Raw genomic sequence first — 17393 nt, 5'->3', positions numbered from 1 at the left:
TGAATTCACTCTGAATTTTGAATGAATTAACTCTAAAATCAATTTCAAAATTAACGATATGAATTAAACCCAAACCTAACTCAAAACTTTTCATATTTCGAATGACCTTAGCAGCAAATAGAAAAAAATTCACACCTCCTATATTGGGCAACAATAATAGTGTCATACGAGATTAGCAATTGACCTCAATGTCAACATCTCGGCTTGATATCTGTCCAATTTGAACAAAGAAAAACATTATATTTTTAAAGAAACGATGACGTTAAGATTATGTGTTCACGATAACATTTTTTGTAATTAAACGTCCGATTTATTCACAATCAACATCCCGACGTACTATATCAGTTCAATTCGGGAAAAAATCGAATTTGTGTTAAAATTATTACAATCGTAAGGTAGTGTATCTCTTATACTTTTAAAAGTTCAGATCAAAAATCAATTTTTTTTCAAATTCGATGTATTTATGTGAAAGTTAAGTATATCCATAAACAATATGGCTGCATGATTGAAAAATACAATGTATATTTTATATTAATTACAAAACATAATATCAATACTCAAATTACAGGTGTGCATGTGTTAATTTAATATTTAGCGCTCGTTTCGTAGGCTCGAACAAATATGATGGGATAAATAAAGTCAAGCTAATTAGTCTAGAATTTCATGAGATTAATATTTTTACTTGGTGTTTGGTACGACATACATGAGCTTGGGATAAGTTGATAACTTGTTTGGTAGGCATTCTTCAATGTTAGATTAATATAGGATATTACGCATTTGACCCTCTGTTTATTATGAATCGTGAGGGTAAATGAGTAACTCATAAATTTAATGCAAGTATTTTAGAAAATTGGATTAATTATTTGGGGTGTTGGCCGGTTCCACACGCTAGCATCAATAGTGATTTAGCGTCGGGCTTTGGCATAACTTTGAATCATGGCTACTAAGTATATGGGCTAAAGATTATTAATCTATTTGCTATTTTCAGAGCTACCAAATGGGCGCTTAGTATGATCAATAATGCTAAGATAAAAGATTTCAGTTTTGAGCCAAAATATAAGTTTCATTTATTAAAATAAAAATAAAAATAATGATATTACTGACCGACTCCTCAATAAGAAAGTAAAATGACTAAGAGGGTGTTTGGCTGAGCTTATAAGCTCCTCAAAACAGCTGATAAGCTGTTTAGGAGCTTATAAACTCATTCAAAATGTTTGGCAAAATAAGCTCCCCAAAAAATAAGTTCTTCTACCCCAACTTATTTTTTATAATCTCATATGCAACAATCATTTTACAAATATTTTTCAACTATAATTTTATTATTTTCATCATATATTATTCAAGTTCATTTTATTTGATTTTCTCTCTCTAAAAAAATATTTTCTCTCTCTAGTAAAAAAATTCTCTCTTTAGCTTATAAGCTCAATTATCCAAACACTTTGACAACTTATAAGCTCTTAAAAATTACATCTTATAAGAGCACCCACAATGGGGGCTCAATAGCCGGTGCGAGCCCCCATTTATTGCACCTCTCCCCAATGCCGCACCGGCGGTGCAATAAGGCGAAGCACTGTGGCGCTCTGGGTGCAAGGCCGCGCGCGTGTCTTCAAGCCTGTAAAATAAAAGAAAAAAAAAAGAAAATTGCAAAATGAAAAATTTGAGAGCCATTGGGGGACAGCCGTTGCTCAACTGCTGTTTTCCCTTTATTTATTTTTTAATTCAATATTCATCTATATATACCCCAACCCCAATTCATTCTTCATTCATATATCCTACTCAATTCACTTTTTTCCTTCCCCTTTTTTCTTCAAAAAAATGTCATCATCCACTAATTCTTCAAATCATTCTTCCTCAAATTCTTCATCAATCGAAGAAATTCATGTCGATCCTGCACAACTTCCTCCTTTTCCCGGCCCTACTCTACATCCCGATTTATTTTTTATGAGATGTGCTATGAATTTCATGCAAGTGGCGAGTTCTTATCGTTTCGAGCCTCCTCCGTTACCGAAGAAGAAGCGGAGAGTTGTTGTCCGTGGTCGTGAAGGTGGAGCCGAGCGCCTCCATCGTGATTATTTTGCTCGTGATCCCGTTTATGGGCCACAATTCTTCCGACGTCGTTTTCGCATTAGCCGGTCATTATTTCTACGCATTGTGAATGCGCTAGAAGTCGATCCTTACTTTCAACAACGTCCCGATGCTTGTGGCCGCTTCGACTTCTCTCCGATCCAGAAGTGCACGGCCGCAATTCGACAATTGGCGTACGGCACTGCTGCTGATTGTTGTGATGAATACCTCTGTATAGGAGAGACGACAGGGTTGACGTGCCTGAAGAAATTTTGTAAAGCCATTATTCGTATTTTTAGCGGCACTTATTTGAGGAGGCCAACAACTGTCGATGTTCAACGACTCACTGCAATGCACGAAGCCAAACATGGATTCCCGGGAATGTTGGGGAGCCTAGACTGCATGCATTGGGGATGGAAGAATTGCCCCGTGGCTTGGCACGGCGCGTACACTATAGGGGATCAAGGCGAGCCAACAATTATACTAGAGGCCGTTGCTTCACAAGATTTGTGGATCTGGCACGCCTTCTTCAGAGTCGCTGGCTCAAACAACGACATCAACGTACTCCACCAGTCCACGCTGTTCAATGACGTTTTATCGGGCACTGAAGCGGCGGTGCACTTCGTCGCCAACAATGCTCACCACACTAGAGGCTACTACTTAACTGACGACATCTATCCTGATTGGCCGGTGTTCATCAAAAGCTTCCAGTTTCCAAACGATGAGAAAAAGCGGATGTTTAAGTTGATGCAAGAAGCTGTAAGGAATGATGTGGAACGAGCTTTCGGTGTTCTTCAGGCTCGTTGGGGTATTATCAAAGGTTCGTCTCGTCTATGGAAGCAGGAGCACATGAGCGCTATCATGTTTACGTGCATCATATTGCACAATATGATAATCGATGATGAAAGAGAAACCGGTGCAACTTTTGATGGAGACGGCGGTGAGGGATCAAGTTCCCTTCCTCAGACACAGTTCAATTCCGAAGCACCACCGGAATTCGCCGCCTATATGGCCCAGAGTGCAAGTTTGAAGGATAGTCGACTGCACGCTCGTCTCCGTGATGATTTAGTCGATCATATATGGGCACGCTTTGGTCCCGTCGACCAATAGCTCGTAGATTTAATTATTTCAAAAATAATGTAATATTTTACTCCCTCCGTCCCAATAAAAGTGGCCACATTTCCTTTTTGGGTGTCCCATTAAAAGTGGCCACTTTCCAAATAAGGTAATTATTTGGCTTAATTAAGTCCATTAACTTAAGTCTTAATCCTTCTTTAATTTAACCTATCAGCACTATTAAGTTAAGTCTGGAGTAATCATTTCGTCTCACTCCTCTCTCTCTACCTCACCGCGGCGGACCTCCCCTCCCCCCCCCTTCTTCTCCGGCGAGTATCAGACGACACCAGCGCTGGCGTCGGTCACCGCCCCCGACCTCCTCACCCTGGCCTCTGCTCTCTCACTCTTGCCCCACCCCTGAACTCCCTGTCCATCGCCTCTACTTTCTTCCTCTCGCCACCCCGTGGCCGCCGCTGCCTAGATCTGAGGTGGCGTGGTTGATGGCGGCGAGGCGTAGATCGTTGATGTCACCGCCGCTCGTTCTGGGTTTTCCTCGAATCGGAGGGCCGCGAGGGCGGCGCGGGTTCGCTCTTTGCCGCCGCGGCCGATTTGGGGGCTAGGGCTTTTGATGGGAGCCGACGCTCGCCTGTGAAGGTGAAGGAGCGGTGGCCGGTGCTCCTGAATCTAAGGGTGGTGGTGGTTTGGGAGCCGGCAGATTCCTTTTTATTTTCGTTTTTTTGTTCTGGTTTGGGGAAGTGTAAGAGGGATGTTGATTCAATTCAAAGAGAGGTTTGTGGTGGTTGTTGGCAGATCGGTGGTCGCCGGCGACGGAGAGTTGGTTTGTGGTGGTTGTTGGCAGATCGGTGGTCGCCGGCCACCGTCGCCATCGTCTGACGGTGCAGTGAGAAGGAGAAGAAGTCAGATGGAGGAAGTAATTATCTCATTAAACTTGGTGGACCACACTCAATTAACTCATAACAATAAGTTTCTTAATCTCCGTGCCCAAATAAAAGTGGCCACTTTTATTGGGACGGAGGGAGTAATATTTTTCATTTTTTTAAATTTGTAATGTTTAGGTTTTTAATATTAATGAAATTTAAGTTATTAAATTTAAAAGTTGTCGATTTTTTAATTAAAAACAAGAATAACAGTAAATAGAAAATAAAAATTAAATTTAGAGAGCAAGGGTGGGCTCTCCCATTGTGGAGAGTGGGTGCAATAGAAGTGGGGACCATAATTATACACCCACTTTGGCTCACCATTGTGGATGCTCTAAGCTCTTGAAGCATTTTATAAACTCCAAGAGCTTATAAGCTCTTTAAAATAAGCTTAGCCCCCAAATACCTTTAAATGAGATTACCATTGGGGCGTGCCCCTAAATTAGTGTAATACTCCTAAAATTTACTGAAACCCTTATTTTTATCTGCTGAAGAACAGATCTTATCGCCCTATTTTATGTATTTGGGAAAACATAAAAACAGAAGGCGCAAGCACTTGCACCCACCTTCTCTATCGCCTCCCTCATTAGCGGGCGCCCGCACTTCTGTTTCTCATCCCATTCATTCATTCTTCATATATTGATCCGTCTTGGTATTTTTTTCCCAATTCAAGTATACATAAAAGGTAATAATAAGGTTACTGTTTCCCTAATTCGAGATATGCGTGTATACATATATATATATATATATATATAATTTCTTCTTGATTGGTAGCTCGTTGTGCTTTCGTATCGCGTTTGAATTAGTGAGAAAATTGTGGGAAAATTAAAAAATTATTGGTATTTGTTAAGATTTTTATTTAAGTTTTTCTGGGGATGGTTCCTTGCAATGTTTGGAAATGGGCGAGAATGCTACTTATTACTTAATTATGCCTTTTTTTTGGTAGTGTAATGTGAAAAGGTTCCAGCTTTATTGATCATGTTTATTGTGTGGTTTTTTTGTTGGATTATAAATGGCATTGCTGCTTTAGTCGCATTCGGGAGAAATGTACTCATGGTGAATGCTGGAATCTACATTATTCGGGGATTTGCATACACACACACATTCGCATGTACTTACACACACACACACATTCAATATATTGAGATAATGAGATTGCAGTTCTACATTGGCTAACTTAGCCTGCTCAAACAAACTACCTGCATATTCCAGATTAGTTTCTGCAGTTCAAAGTTGGCATAGATAGTTTTAATGAGGGGTGTATTGAATAATGGATTTATGATTCATCAAAAGAAAAAGCACCTGGGGCTGTAAATTAAAATTTAATGAAATAAGTATTTTTGATTTAGTGAACTTCTTGTCTAACAGGTCTGTGCTTTTCAGCAAACAAGTTCCGATGTATGCAAGGACACTAAAGTATAGAAACCAATGGAATTATGTGGTTCAACGCAGCAAATATTTTTGTAGCTCTAGTTATTATACTGGACAATATCTGAGCACTGCAGCAAGAGCCAGTAGCTTGGTCGAGAGATATGTGTCAAATTCTTCTCCATTATCAGGGTTTTCATCCAAGAGATGGTGTAGAAGATCAAGTTCGAGGCCAGATGTTGGTTGGATAAATTCGTCGCTGAGATTTTATAGTTCCGAAGGCGATGGAAGGAATGCAAGTGAGGATAAGCGTGTTCCTGACAAAGATGTGGTGGAATGTGAAAAGGAAAAGATTCCCAAGGAAAATATCGCGGACAATGCCAGGCATTGTGATGCGCATGCTCGCCTTGGGGAGCATGATCAAAGGGAGTGGCTTAAAAATGAAAAGATTTCTATGGATAATAAAAAGAAGGAGTCCCCCTTTCTAACTCGACGAGAAAGATTTAGAAACGAGTTCCTGCGAAGGATTACTCCATGGGAAAAGATAACAGTCTCATGGGATAATTTCCCTTACTATATCCCGTACATGCTATCCCTGATTCTATATTGTTTTAGTTGCATATGATAGTTACTTGGTAGTACTTAAAGTTCTTGTTCTTGCAGTGAACACACTAAAAACCTTCTCGTGGAATGCACAGCCTCCCATCTGAAACATAAGAAATTGACTACAGACTATGGGGGCCGTTTGACTTCTGCTAGTGGGAGAATTCTGCTTCGGAGCATTCCAGGTGAATTTTTGAGGCTCTAGTCAGTTTTTCTCATTTTAAGCATATGCTTCCTGGAAAGATGTCAACCAAGTTACAACTTTTGTTTCTATCTGTTATGACTAAGAATAATACTTGGTTTGAAGGTACGGAGCTATACCGGGAAAGGTTGGTGAGAGCAGTTGCTCGGGATTTACAAGTACCAGTATTGGTCCTTGATAGCAGCATTTTAGCTCCATATGTGAGTTTGTAATTTCATTTCCTTCCATATTTTTGGCCCACCAATCATATTTCTAGAATCTTGTATTATAGATGTATACCCCCTCCCCTTTGCATACGTTTTTGATTCTTTTTTTTGTGTGTGTGTGTGTGTGCTCCTCCTGTTTTACTAGTGATAAGGTTTGGCAGCTAAAAACAAAGTTTTCATACTTTGCAAAGGAATTCCTCCAATGCTCTCTTGTGGTTGATTTTCAGGATTTCAACGAAGATGAAAGTGAGTCAGACGAGGAGAACGAGTGTACGTCAGAGTCTGAGGTTGAGGATGAAAACGATGCAAGCAATGAGGAGGATTATACCAGCAGCGGCGAGGCTAGAACTGATGGAAGTGATGATGAAGTTGATATTAATGTCTCAGCTGAAAATTTGAGAAAGCTTCTCCCATGCAGTATTGAAGAGTTTGAGAAGGTGAGGCCTTTTTATTTATGAAGTATTGAGCTGTATTAGGGCTCATAAGGAGAATGAAAGGGGGGAATAAGAAGATAACAATGCCGTGTTTTCACCTGATGATTATCTATAGAACTTAATAAGCAGCTTTCATATTTAGCACACATTAATGATGGTGTGCCTGATCAAGAAACTTCTCAATTTCTATTATATGCTATTGAATAAGTGGGATAATCCATCCATTCACCTGAAATTGTTGGAAATTAGGTCGCATAAGTAATAGATGTAGTTTGGATCTCCATGAGGAGATGTGAATCTCTATAACTTATACTCCCTCCGTCCGCCAAGATTATGGCAATTTGCTTGGGCACGGGATTTAATAAAATTGGTGATGATTTTGATGTAGTGGAGAAAGGGTCCCACCACTTTATGAGATGAGTGGTTGAGATTGAGTTTTGAGTGGTTTTTTTGTAAATAAAGAGTGTTAGTAAGGATAAAATATTAAAGAGGATGGTGGGACCATTGCCATAAAAGGAAAGTGATATAATCTTAGCGGACGCCCGATATAGTAATTGTGACATAATCTTGGCGGACGGAGGGAGTATATATATATATATGTGTGTGTGTGTGTATTAATAGTTTGTGATCTTTGTATTGCAGAGTGTTTCTGGTGAATCTGAAAGCTCCTCCATATCTTCAAAGCCAGAAACTTCAGAAACATCTAATATGGCCAGCCATAAACTAAAGAAAGGTAACATACCTTTTGGTGCTACCAAATTAATTGTAAGCACAACTGTACAAATTTATGTTACTGCTGGAGGTGTCTTGAAAGATCCAACTTGAGTACACAATCTCTCGGGCACGGGCACAATTAACAGAAAATTTCTAGCTACATTTTGTCTTTCTACACCATGACATTGCATATGAGCTTGCATATTCAGGTGATGGCCTCATTCTTGTTAAGAGCTTGGTAATTCTTCTTCTTACTCTTCGTTCTTAATCTGCTCCTTTCCTCTCTTACATTACATCATTAAAGACCATTTTGCGATTTCTGCAAATAGAAGTTTGGGCATGCGCAGCCAACTCAATCACTTGAATTATAGATGAAGGGGATCATAGTTTTTTCTTTTATCGTGTAATGAAAGTCTCCATACGATTGTCTTTTACTTTAGCCTGCAAATTATTTCACATATTTTTTCATTACAATCTTCTCGTTATAAGCTGTCAGTTCTTCCTGTGATACATCATATTATTCTTTCACCAGGGGATCGAGTGAAGTACATTGGACCATCCACTACCATTGAAGCAAACAATAGGTAATTGTCTTCACATGATATTTGTCAAGAAACTTAGCTTTTGGCCTTTTCAATCAAGAATGTGAACAAATGTGAACATTGTTAACTTGATTGCTTATGAAACTTGTTGCTGGATGTGCTTCAATGGTGTTATTTACTTTAGATATTTTTTTGTTGCATTTCCGATGTTCATCACTGAGGCCGGTTCTTTCAGTTTGTTTTATTGAATTCCAAATTTCCTTATTAATATGGTACCCTATACATCATGTATCATGTAGAATCAATTATTGCAAATTCAATATGACAAATTTATTGTTTTTGTTGTTATCCACTTTCCCTTGTCATTACATCTCTTGTATAAGTTTTACTGGTTGTATTGCTCACTATAATTGCTCCCTCTTGTTTTCTGTAGATCCTTCCATCCTTTTTATTGGTTGTATTGAGAGAATTCATTTTAGTGTCTAAGAAACTGAAGGAGCAAGCTTAGAAATTCTTCCATGCTGCACTTGACAAGAAAACAAATACCATCCACCACAATTGATTTCCTATAATCAATCCTCTATAAGAAAACTTTGAGACCCCATTACCATCTTTTAGAAGTATGCCTCAAGTTCAGGAAAGGTCAGAAAAAATGTCGATTCCTTCAAAAGTAATCATGAAGAGCATATTATAAGAGTCAGATATAATAAATCATTAGAGGATGCAGCTGGGATCCAGTTGAATAATTTTAATGTTATTCTAGCTCAAGTTATTAAGGCATGCTTTTGAATTTTAGGATATAGAGTTACTACATATAATACATTCTTGTATTAGGCTGTACCAAATGATGTGCATGTTCTTGCTTCGGATTATTTTTTCCACTGTCTTCAGTTTCATACTGGATTAAGTTTTTAATGTGGGAAAATTTCTCTATCAAAAGCCTGTATTATTGTAATGCTGAAGAGTCAGATTAAAGCTAGTTTCGGCTAAACCAATAGCATATATATCCTTTTGACCTTCCAAATACTTTAGAATCCAAGATTCGTCACTGGAAAGAGGGAACCTGACTATAAAGAAATGTAATCTGGGAATTGAGGATCTTTCCAGCTTTATAGTTCTTCTTGCTCATTCCGGCTGTCAGAGTGGGGGTAGTGGTTGGGGGTTGGGGTGTTCCTCATTTACATACGAGACTCAGAAAAGCGCATTTGGCCATAATCTTTCAACTTGTCTGCACCTTATCATTGACATATCCAATTCGTCACAGGATTGTATTGGGGAAGATACAAACATCGGATGGTCCAACAAATGCTTATACTATTATTCGTAGCAGGTGGGTTGGTAAGTTGTTCAAATGCATGTGGAGTAGCTACTAATCTCGTGTCCTAAAATAGAATGTTTGTTGAATTTCTGGAACAGCTAATTGAAACATGTACTCATCTAGCTGTTTGGCATGCATTCTTTTGTTTCCTCATCAGTGCCTTTGCTGATAGTTTCTAGTTTCCACTACGTTTGCAGTTTCATTTTCCTTGATTTGGTGGATTTTTCAAAAAACTATATCTTTTCAGGATCTTGTCTAGCGGTCAACGAGGAGAGGTTTATGAAGTGAATGAAGACCAAGTAGCCGTTGTATTTGGTATTAGTTGCCAGAGAACAGAGGAAATAAAGGAAGCAAAAAGTGCTGAAGCTACTGCAAAACCTTCAGTGTGTTGGCTTAATGGTATGTATTACTTACTGAATGCCACTGTTAGAGCCTAGAACACTAGTTTTATTGTATTTTATATATACTTTCAAATACCTTCAGTATGATGATATATTGTAGTAGTTCTCTTCTATGATGTTTGCACAATATGAAACCATGATGAAACCCCTTTCATCATCTTCAAATTGCAGTGAAGGTCCTCGAACCTGATCTTAATTCTCAAACACATGACAGCTATATTGCAATGGAGGTGCTTTGTGAGGTACAAGATTTAGATGACCATAAGAAAACTATGTTTCGAAAAAATTTCATATATGGGGTTCTTTTAGTTTCCGGAATGACATTTTTGCATGATTAATGCAGATTTTGGAGTCGCAACAGCCACTTGTGGTCTACTTTCCAGATTCTTCTCTCTGGCTGTCAAGGGCAGTCCCGAAGTCGGATCGGAAAGAGTTTGTTAGTAAGATGCAAGAGATGTTCGACAAATTATCAGGTCCTCTGGTCTTGATTTGTGGACAAAATAAATTGGAAACAGAATCAAACTCAAAAGAGAAGGACAAATTTGTAAGTTCCAATTTGTGATAAACAGATTCTACTTGTGCCTTCTTATGCTCAGCAGGGCATGATCATTTGTTGCTCCTATTGCTCAGCAAGGCAAAAGCCTCTTGACCTTTCTTTTGGTTTTTGACAGACAATGATACTTCCAAACTTGGGCCGTCTTGCTAAGTTGGTAACTCTCACTAGCATTAAAACTTTTTAATATTCATTTGCTCTCCAAAGCTTTGTTTAACAGTATTAGACTTAACAGGACTATACTATTCTTGATATTATCTCAGATATTTGGTGTTTCTTTCTCAGCCTCTTTTGAAGAGACTGGCAGAGGGATTAAGACCTTCTAAACGGTCTGCAGAGGATGACTTATATAAGCTATTCGCTAACGTGATGTGTTTAGATCTGCCGAAGGTACTTCTTTATAATATCATTATCGTTTAAAAATTTATTTCATTTTGGATGTTGGTAGGAAGTGATTGCGGGATGTTTCTTGATGATCACAGGAGGAAGATCTCTTGAGGATTTTAAACAAACAGATTGAGGAAGACAAGAAAATAGTAATATCACGAAGCAACTTGAGCGAATTGCACAAGGTACATTTGCAATTGCGTTGCAGACTTATCTGTTCTTGCGTTGCAGACTTGTGACTGCAGTTGCGTTGCAGTCACGTGTTGACATACTTTATTTTGTTTGGTTTCCATTCTGCCAACAGAGCTGCTTGTTTTTTGTCTCTTTAATTAAGAGCTTGTGTCTGTTTATTTCAGGTTCTTGAGGAACACAACTTATCATGCATAGACTTGTTACATCTAAAAACAGATGGTGTTGTATTGTCAAAACAGAGTAAGAAACTTATTTGTAGATCTGTGTTTAAATGTAAATTAGTATGCTAAAATTAGAACTCCTGCATGCTAATAGATTTGATCTAAAGATCTTGTTCAGTTCTTCTGAATTTATGTCTTAGTTACAGCATCTATGTTTAGAATTCTCTTGTATCAAAGTGGTCTGAGGAATTTTCTAAAAAAAAAAGTGGTCTGAAAAGGACAGGTTTCTTATGTAGAGTGATTCTTTTGTTGCCCTACTCGTCCTGGTGCATTATGGAATTATTTAACTGGTAAAGTATCTCTGGGATGAAAATTGGTAGGATGCTTTTACTTTGTGAATAAGTGGCGTGCTTCATCTAAATGATGATATGGGATGACATCAACGTTAACCGCCATGAATGATGAATTAACTCAGATACCAACAAGAAGTGTTGTAACATATGAGTCATGAGCCCCATAGTAAAATATGTCAAACTTCAGTTTATTCTTGTTTCTTTTGCTTTGAATAGTGAAGCCTTTGAGATCATGGTGCGGTAGATGGTGCATTATTCATGTTAAAAATGATGGAGAAGATTAAACTTATCAAAATTACTATTCTTCTATTCAATTTTCTTATGGCTGCATGTTATCTTTTTCTTTTCAATGAATTTCAGAAGCAGAGAAGGTGGTGGGCTGGGCCAAAAGTCATTACCTTTCGTCATGTCTCCTTCCTTCAGTCAAGGGGGATCAGTTGCAGGTTCCTCGTGAAAGGTAACTATCCCTCTGCTTGTGGTTTTCTGAGAACCAGCTTTTATCCCTATCATGTTGATTGCTGTAATTTGTCTTGTGTAGCCTTGAACTTGCAATTTTGAGGTTAATGGAGCAGGAAACAGCTTCGAAGAAGCCGTCCCAAAATTTGAAGGTTTTTGCTTACTTTTATCATGATTGACTTTGCATCTTTTCTATTATATTGAAGCAATACTTATTGCAGAATCTTGCTAAGGATGAGTACGAGACCAACTTTGTTTCAGCAGTGGTTCCTCCCGGAGAGATTGGTGTGAAATTTGATGATGTGGGTGCACTTGAAGACGTGAAGAAGGCACTAAATGAACTTGTGATTCTGCCTATGCGGAGACCTGAGCTTTTCTCCAGTGGAAATTTGCTGCGGGTTGGTTACTGTTACACATATTTGCGATTTTCAATTCAGTTTCCCCTTCACAGTTGTAAATGTTCTTTTCCAGCCTTGCAAAGGGATATTACTTTTTGGTCCCCCTGGAACTGGAAAAACCCTTCTGGCGAAGGCCCTTGCAACAGAAGCTGGTGCAAATTTCATTAGCATTACTGGTTCAACACTTACATCTAAGGTAAGTGAAATAATATCCAAGTGCTTTTTGAACTTATCCTCCGTTGTTATTCCTTAGTCAGAAAGATAGTTTGTTTGTGGTCTTCATGCATGGTTCATGCGCCTCTGAAATTTAATTTGACTTCTAGTGGATGTAATAGCAAGTAATCTGTTCAAGATTGTTGCAACTGTAACCAATTTAACAGCGTATTAAATTTTATCTTTTTGGGTATCCATTTGCTGCACCAAGAAAATGTGAAAAGTAATACTTCTCATGGTTGTTAGTGAGCATCACAGTCATCTCTTTGTGCATTTGTAATGGCAGAGCTCTCTCAGCCATCTTTTCTTTGTAGAGTCCCTAATGGGTGGGGAATATGATCAAATTAATAGTTGCTTCATGAGTCTCAATTTTCAATCCATAAAGAATTAAAGGTTGTCTCACTATCTGACTTGGCTAGACATCAGACTATTGTCTTGTATATTTTCTCTATTATTCTATGGGATTCCTCATTCCATTGTACTCTGTTTTTTAATCATAATCAATAATTTTTTTTTGTTTCTTAGAAAAAGAATTCTCTGATTACCTAGATCCCTGGTCTATTATGTTGCATCTAAAACCACGTGTTGTACACAATGTGAATTTGCAGCACTAAAATATGTGAACAAGATATTAAAGTAAGATCATGAATTGAATGATGGTACTTGAACATGGCTGAAAGGGGGAAATCAACATCATACTAAGTAGGATGCATGCTTGAACTTTATGACAAGTAATAAACAGTATTATCCTTTATCCTAAGACCTTGAAAAGCAGAACAGTGATGAACTCACATAGTGCATATATCTGTTTATTCTTAAAGCTTCCACCAGCGAATCCATATATATTGGTTAATAGTTTTTGCTTGCCTTTTGATGCAGTGGTTTGGCGATGCTGAAAAACTTACTCGAGCGCTTTTCTCCTTTGCCAGCAAGCTGGCTCCTGTTATAATTTTCATTGATGAGGTGAGACCTCTTCCGTCTTTTTTACTTCCTTGTGGACTATATGCTAAGCGAATAGTTCAAGTCACTGAAACCTTGCTCATGCTACTTCATTCAGTATCTTTCAGTGCAATTTCATAAGAATGATATTTGGAATGATGAAATCTGACAGCAGATTAGTGCATCTTTGCAACTGAGACAGTCCTGCATTGGCTTCATTACTATCGTTCCCCATGTGCTGAGTGCAGGTTGACAGCTTACTTGGTGCCCGTGGCGGTGCTTTTGAGCATGAGGCAACTAGAAGAATGCGTAATGAATTTATGGCAGCTTGGGATGGCTTGAGGTCAAAAGACAGCCAGAGAATCCTTGTACTTGGTGCTACAAATAGGCCATTTGACCTGGATGATGCTGTCATTCGTCGTTTGCCAAGAAGGTAAATTTTTGCACCGAGTAAAATTTTCCTCTATGTCAATTACCAAATATCTGTTTCATGTCTATTGCTCATACGAAAAACTAAGAAGTCTAAGATTCATGAACTGCCACTCTGATGTGATATGTTTGCTGGACATTAGGATTTATGTCGACCTGCCAGATGCTGATAATCGTCATAAAATACTCAAGATAATTCTAGCTCGAGAAAATCTAGAAACTGGGTTTCCCTTGGAACAACTTGCAAATTCTACTGAAGGTTATTCCGGGAGCGACCTAAAGGTGATGACAGAGTTTCATACTTTGCAAAATAGAGTTTATTGCTACTTATTCTTAACTACTTTTCGCATTTTATATTACAGAACCTCTGTATTGCTGCAGCATACAGACCTGTCCAAGAGTTGCTGGAAGAAGAAATCAAGGTGAACAAATACAAAATCTTATGATTTTTCTGCTTCAACATTGCATTGCAGTGACAACTGATAACCCTTCAGTCTGTTGGTTGTAGTCACGAAGCCCTTTACAATCAACTCATTAAAGCGAACATAGTGCATTATAAACTACCTTATCCTATTATAAGGTTCCTTATCTATGTCAGTTGTTTATGCATGCACATGGAAAACATTATAGCTTTAGGTCTTCCATGCTGTGACGTCATTACAATGTTACTCACGTCATAAAAGGATATAATGGTAGGAAGGTTTAGGAACATTTTAATTGAACATTGGGTCCAAGCATCTTGGGGAGACGAAATGCATGATTATAGATGTAATGACTGTCACTGTAAATGTTGCTCAAAAGTTCTCTTGAAGGATAAAGACAGGAACTCATGAGTCCTCCAGGAAAATAAGTAGGGTTCACAAGTGTCTTTTATTCGCTCTCATATCAGAATACACGTTTCGTTTCTTTCCAACTTGACTATACCTTTGTTCTTAGCATCCATGATGATCTCCTTGCAGGGTGGCAAAATTGATGGAGTTCCAGTTTTAAGACCGCTCAGGTTGGAGGATTTTACTCACGCTAAAACCAAGGTAAAATCCACCCAAGTTATGCTAAGGCTTTGGATGCCCTCATAATGTTATTAGGACTGTACCTAAACGAATGCTTTTTCATATCGTTCTAGAAGAGGGACGAGCTTATAAAACGAGTGTTCCTTCCAAAGCCTTTATGTTTACTTCTCGGTGTAAGGAAATCTGAACTAATATTATATCGGATTTTATAACTGTTTTTTAGGTGGGACCGTCAGTTGCCTTCGATGCAGCCACTATGAATGAGTTGCGAAAGTGGAATGAACAATATGGCGAAGGCGGAAGCAGGAAAAAGTCGCCATTTGGTTTTTGATACTACCATCAACCGGACCTGGACAACCGTTTTTCCCCGTAGGAAGTTAGAAGATGCAAAAAGTTGTACCTTTAAGGTAAAAATAGCTTTTTGCCCTCCTCAGAGAGAGAGAGAGAGAGAGAGAGAGAGAGCTTTTTGCGGACAGAAGCTTCGGTACATAACTTTATGTGGTAGATCCCATTGTAGGCATAGAGGCAGAAAGGGGAACAGGCTAATTTGTCGTTGTATCTTTAGCAATTCTAACTTAGTAATCTTTTTTTCTCTCTTTCTAAATTATAAATGATTATAGTTATAAATTCTTAAAGTTTCAGTTGATTTTGGGTAGTCGTATCATTTATACCACACTTTGTTTTTATTTTATTTTATTTTGATTGCTTATTACAATGGGGATTATTCTACCCGACTGATCTACTCTTGATGTTGGAATTGTTCTTCGTCTCTTTCTTAATAATATTGTAATTTGTGCAGAGGCTATTTGCCCGTTCGTTTATGAACTTGTTGGAATTTCATATACTTTTACTTCTGATAATCAAGATTGTTTTTCATTCTCGATTTTATATCATAAATAAGCGTGTCTTGATAAATACTAACCCCCCTCGTTTATGAATAACTTTCTACTTTTCTATTTTATGATATTCACAAAAAAATTCCTATATATTTTTAGATTTCATTTACCACTTATAATACTCTATTTACCTTTACTTTTCATTTTTTTCCATCATTACAATCTTTTTCACCACTTTCAATGTATAACAATTTTTTCTTCACTCTCAATACACTTAATTTTTTCTTAAAATCCATGTCACTTTCTCATAGAAAATTTTTTCATAGACGGAAGGAGTAAGATAGTATGAAATTAAATAGTGCAATGACTTGCTTTATGGGTAAATTGTTTCTTTTCCTCTTTTGACTTATAGTACATGTTTTGGTTGTTGCTTGTTTATATTGTTGGATTTATATATCGAAAGCAAGACATTTTAAGTTTCTATATATTGTGACTAGTTTACTACTCCCCTCGTCTGATCGTTCATTACTGCTCGATATAGTTATTAAGAAAAAAAAAAGCAATTAAATGATAAAAGTGATACTAGAAAATAGTGGAGCCTATAACTATTGTGTGAGAAGGTGATTTCCTTTTTTGGAATAGGCCATTATCAATGAGACATACAAAAAAAAAGTGAGTCATTATTTATGGGAAGAATGGAGTACTATTGATTCTCTTATTTGAAACATTTACAATTATATATGTATCTCCAATTATTTCATTATATAAGTAGATTATATGATGTGATGTAGACCACAAATAATCATATGATTTGATTAACTTTTATGGGATAATAATATTATATCACAGTTCAGATAGTTTGAGGATGAATTATCCGTTTCAGTTGCATAATAAGAAATAAATGAATTATGAGCATAAAAAGTAAGTGACTTATCTTGGTTATTTATTTATGCTGGTATACTAACACATATTAAGGATTTGAGATGTGTTCTTCTTAACTGATCAAAGAAGAAGAATTATAGATCTCGGTGATTGTCGGTAACCTTGTTTTGGATGAAGTTACAAGTGTGTATGTGTGTTTCTATGTCACTTTAATTTACAATGGGTGAAAGTTAGTTTGAACTCATGATTTTCTGTATTTTGGATGACATCAATTCATGTATAATATTTGGTAACTTGTATTAGGATACAATAATCGTTTAAGGTGATAATATACCATTGAAAAACTTAAAAGGATTATTGTAGTAACCCTGCATGATGATTAAATTTAAGTTCAATAATAAAATCAAGTGTTATTACTCAAAAAATTAAATAAGATATTAATTGATTAAGTTCAAATAAAATAATAAAGTTGAGTGATATTATTCAATGAACTAAATAAGATATTGGTGAATGATGAATGCATAAGTGAGCCAAACCCAAGTTATAGATCAGTAGAGGAAAGGGGGAAATAAACCTAATATGAGATTAAGAATGAATAAAAGGAACGAAGAGGAAAATAATGTGTTTGTCTGACGTGAAAATAACTTGAAATCCTATGGACTGACCCGAAAATAATGTGTTTGTCTGATCATATATTATACTTTTATTTAGAGGGATAAAAGTAAACACAACCTTATA

The 17393-nt window shown here is 37.3% G+C and overlaps 2 protein-coding genes across 5 annotated transcripts; both read left to right on the top strand.

Annotated features, from left to right (window-relative positions):
- Positions 1 to 1953: 1953 nt before the first annotated feature.
- LOC131023311 (protein ALP1-like) lies at positions 1954 to 3174 on the top strand. Its single transcript, XM_057952856.1, has one exon. It carries the CDS (start codon positions 1954 to 1956, stop codon positions 3172 to 3174), a length of 1221 nt encoding a protein of 406 aa, XP_057808839.1.
- Positions 3175 to 4525: 1351 nt separating this feature from the next.
- Positions 4526 to 15583, top strand: LOC131019956 (uncharacterized). Of its 4 annotated transcripts, none has more exons than XM_057948583.1 (25): positions 4526 to 4743; positions 5442 to 6008; positions 6090 to 6214; positions 6337 to 6431; positions 6665 to 6874; positions 7514 to 7604; positions 8118 to 8169; positions 9392 to 9457; positions 9693 to 9844; positions 10018 to 10088; positions 10190 to 10390; positions 10518 to 10556; positions 10685 to 10789; positions 10882 to 10971; positions 11143 to 11218; positions 11853 to 11949; positions 12031 to 12100; positions 12170 to 12346; positions 12420 to 12542; positions 13439 to 13522; positions 13747 to 13931; positions 14071 to 14209; positions 14290 to 14349; positions 14887 to 14958; positions 15161 to 15583. In XM_057948583.1, exons 2-25 carry the CDS (start codon positions 5455 to 5457, stop codon positions 15266 to 15268), a joined length of 3042 nt encoding a protein of 1013 aa, XP_057804566.1. In that variant the 5' UTR covers positions 4526 to 4743; positions 5442 to 5454; the 3' UTR covers positions 15269 to 15583. The 4 variants fall into 4 exon arrangements, with proteins under 4 accessions (XP_057804566.1, XP_057804565.1, XP_057804568.1 ...); XM_057948582.1 differs by having other exon boundaries at positions 5427 to 6008; XM_057948585.1 differs by lacking the exon at positions 9392 to 9457 and having other exon boundaries at positions 4527 to 4743.
- Positions 15584 to 17393: the final 1810 nt, after the last annotated feature.

Source organism: Salvia miltiorrhiza, chromosome 4, assembly GCF_028751815.1.
Source record: "Salvia miltiorrhiza cultivar Shanhuang (shh) chromosome 4, IMPLAD_Smil_shh, whole genome shotgun sequence".
Lineage (NCBI taxonomy): Eukaryota > Viridiplantae > Streptophyta > Magnoliopsida > Lamiales > Lamiaceae > Salvia > Salvia miltiorrhiza.
Note: the sequence above shows the minus strand (reverse complement) of the source record. Positions and strands in the feature narration are given on the sequence as shown.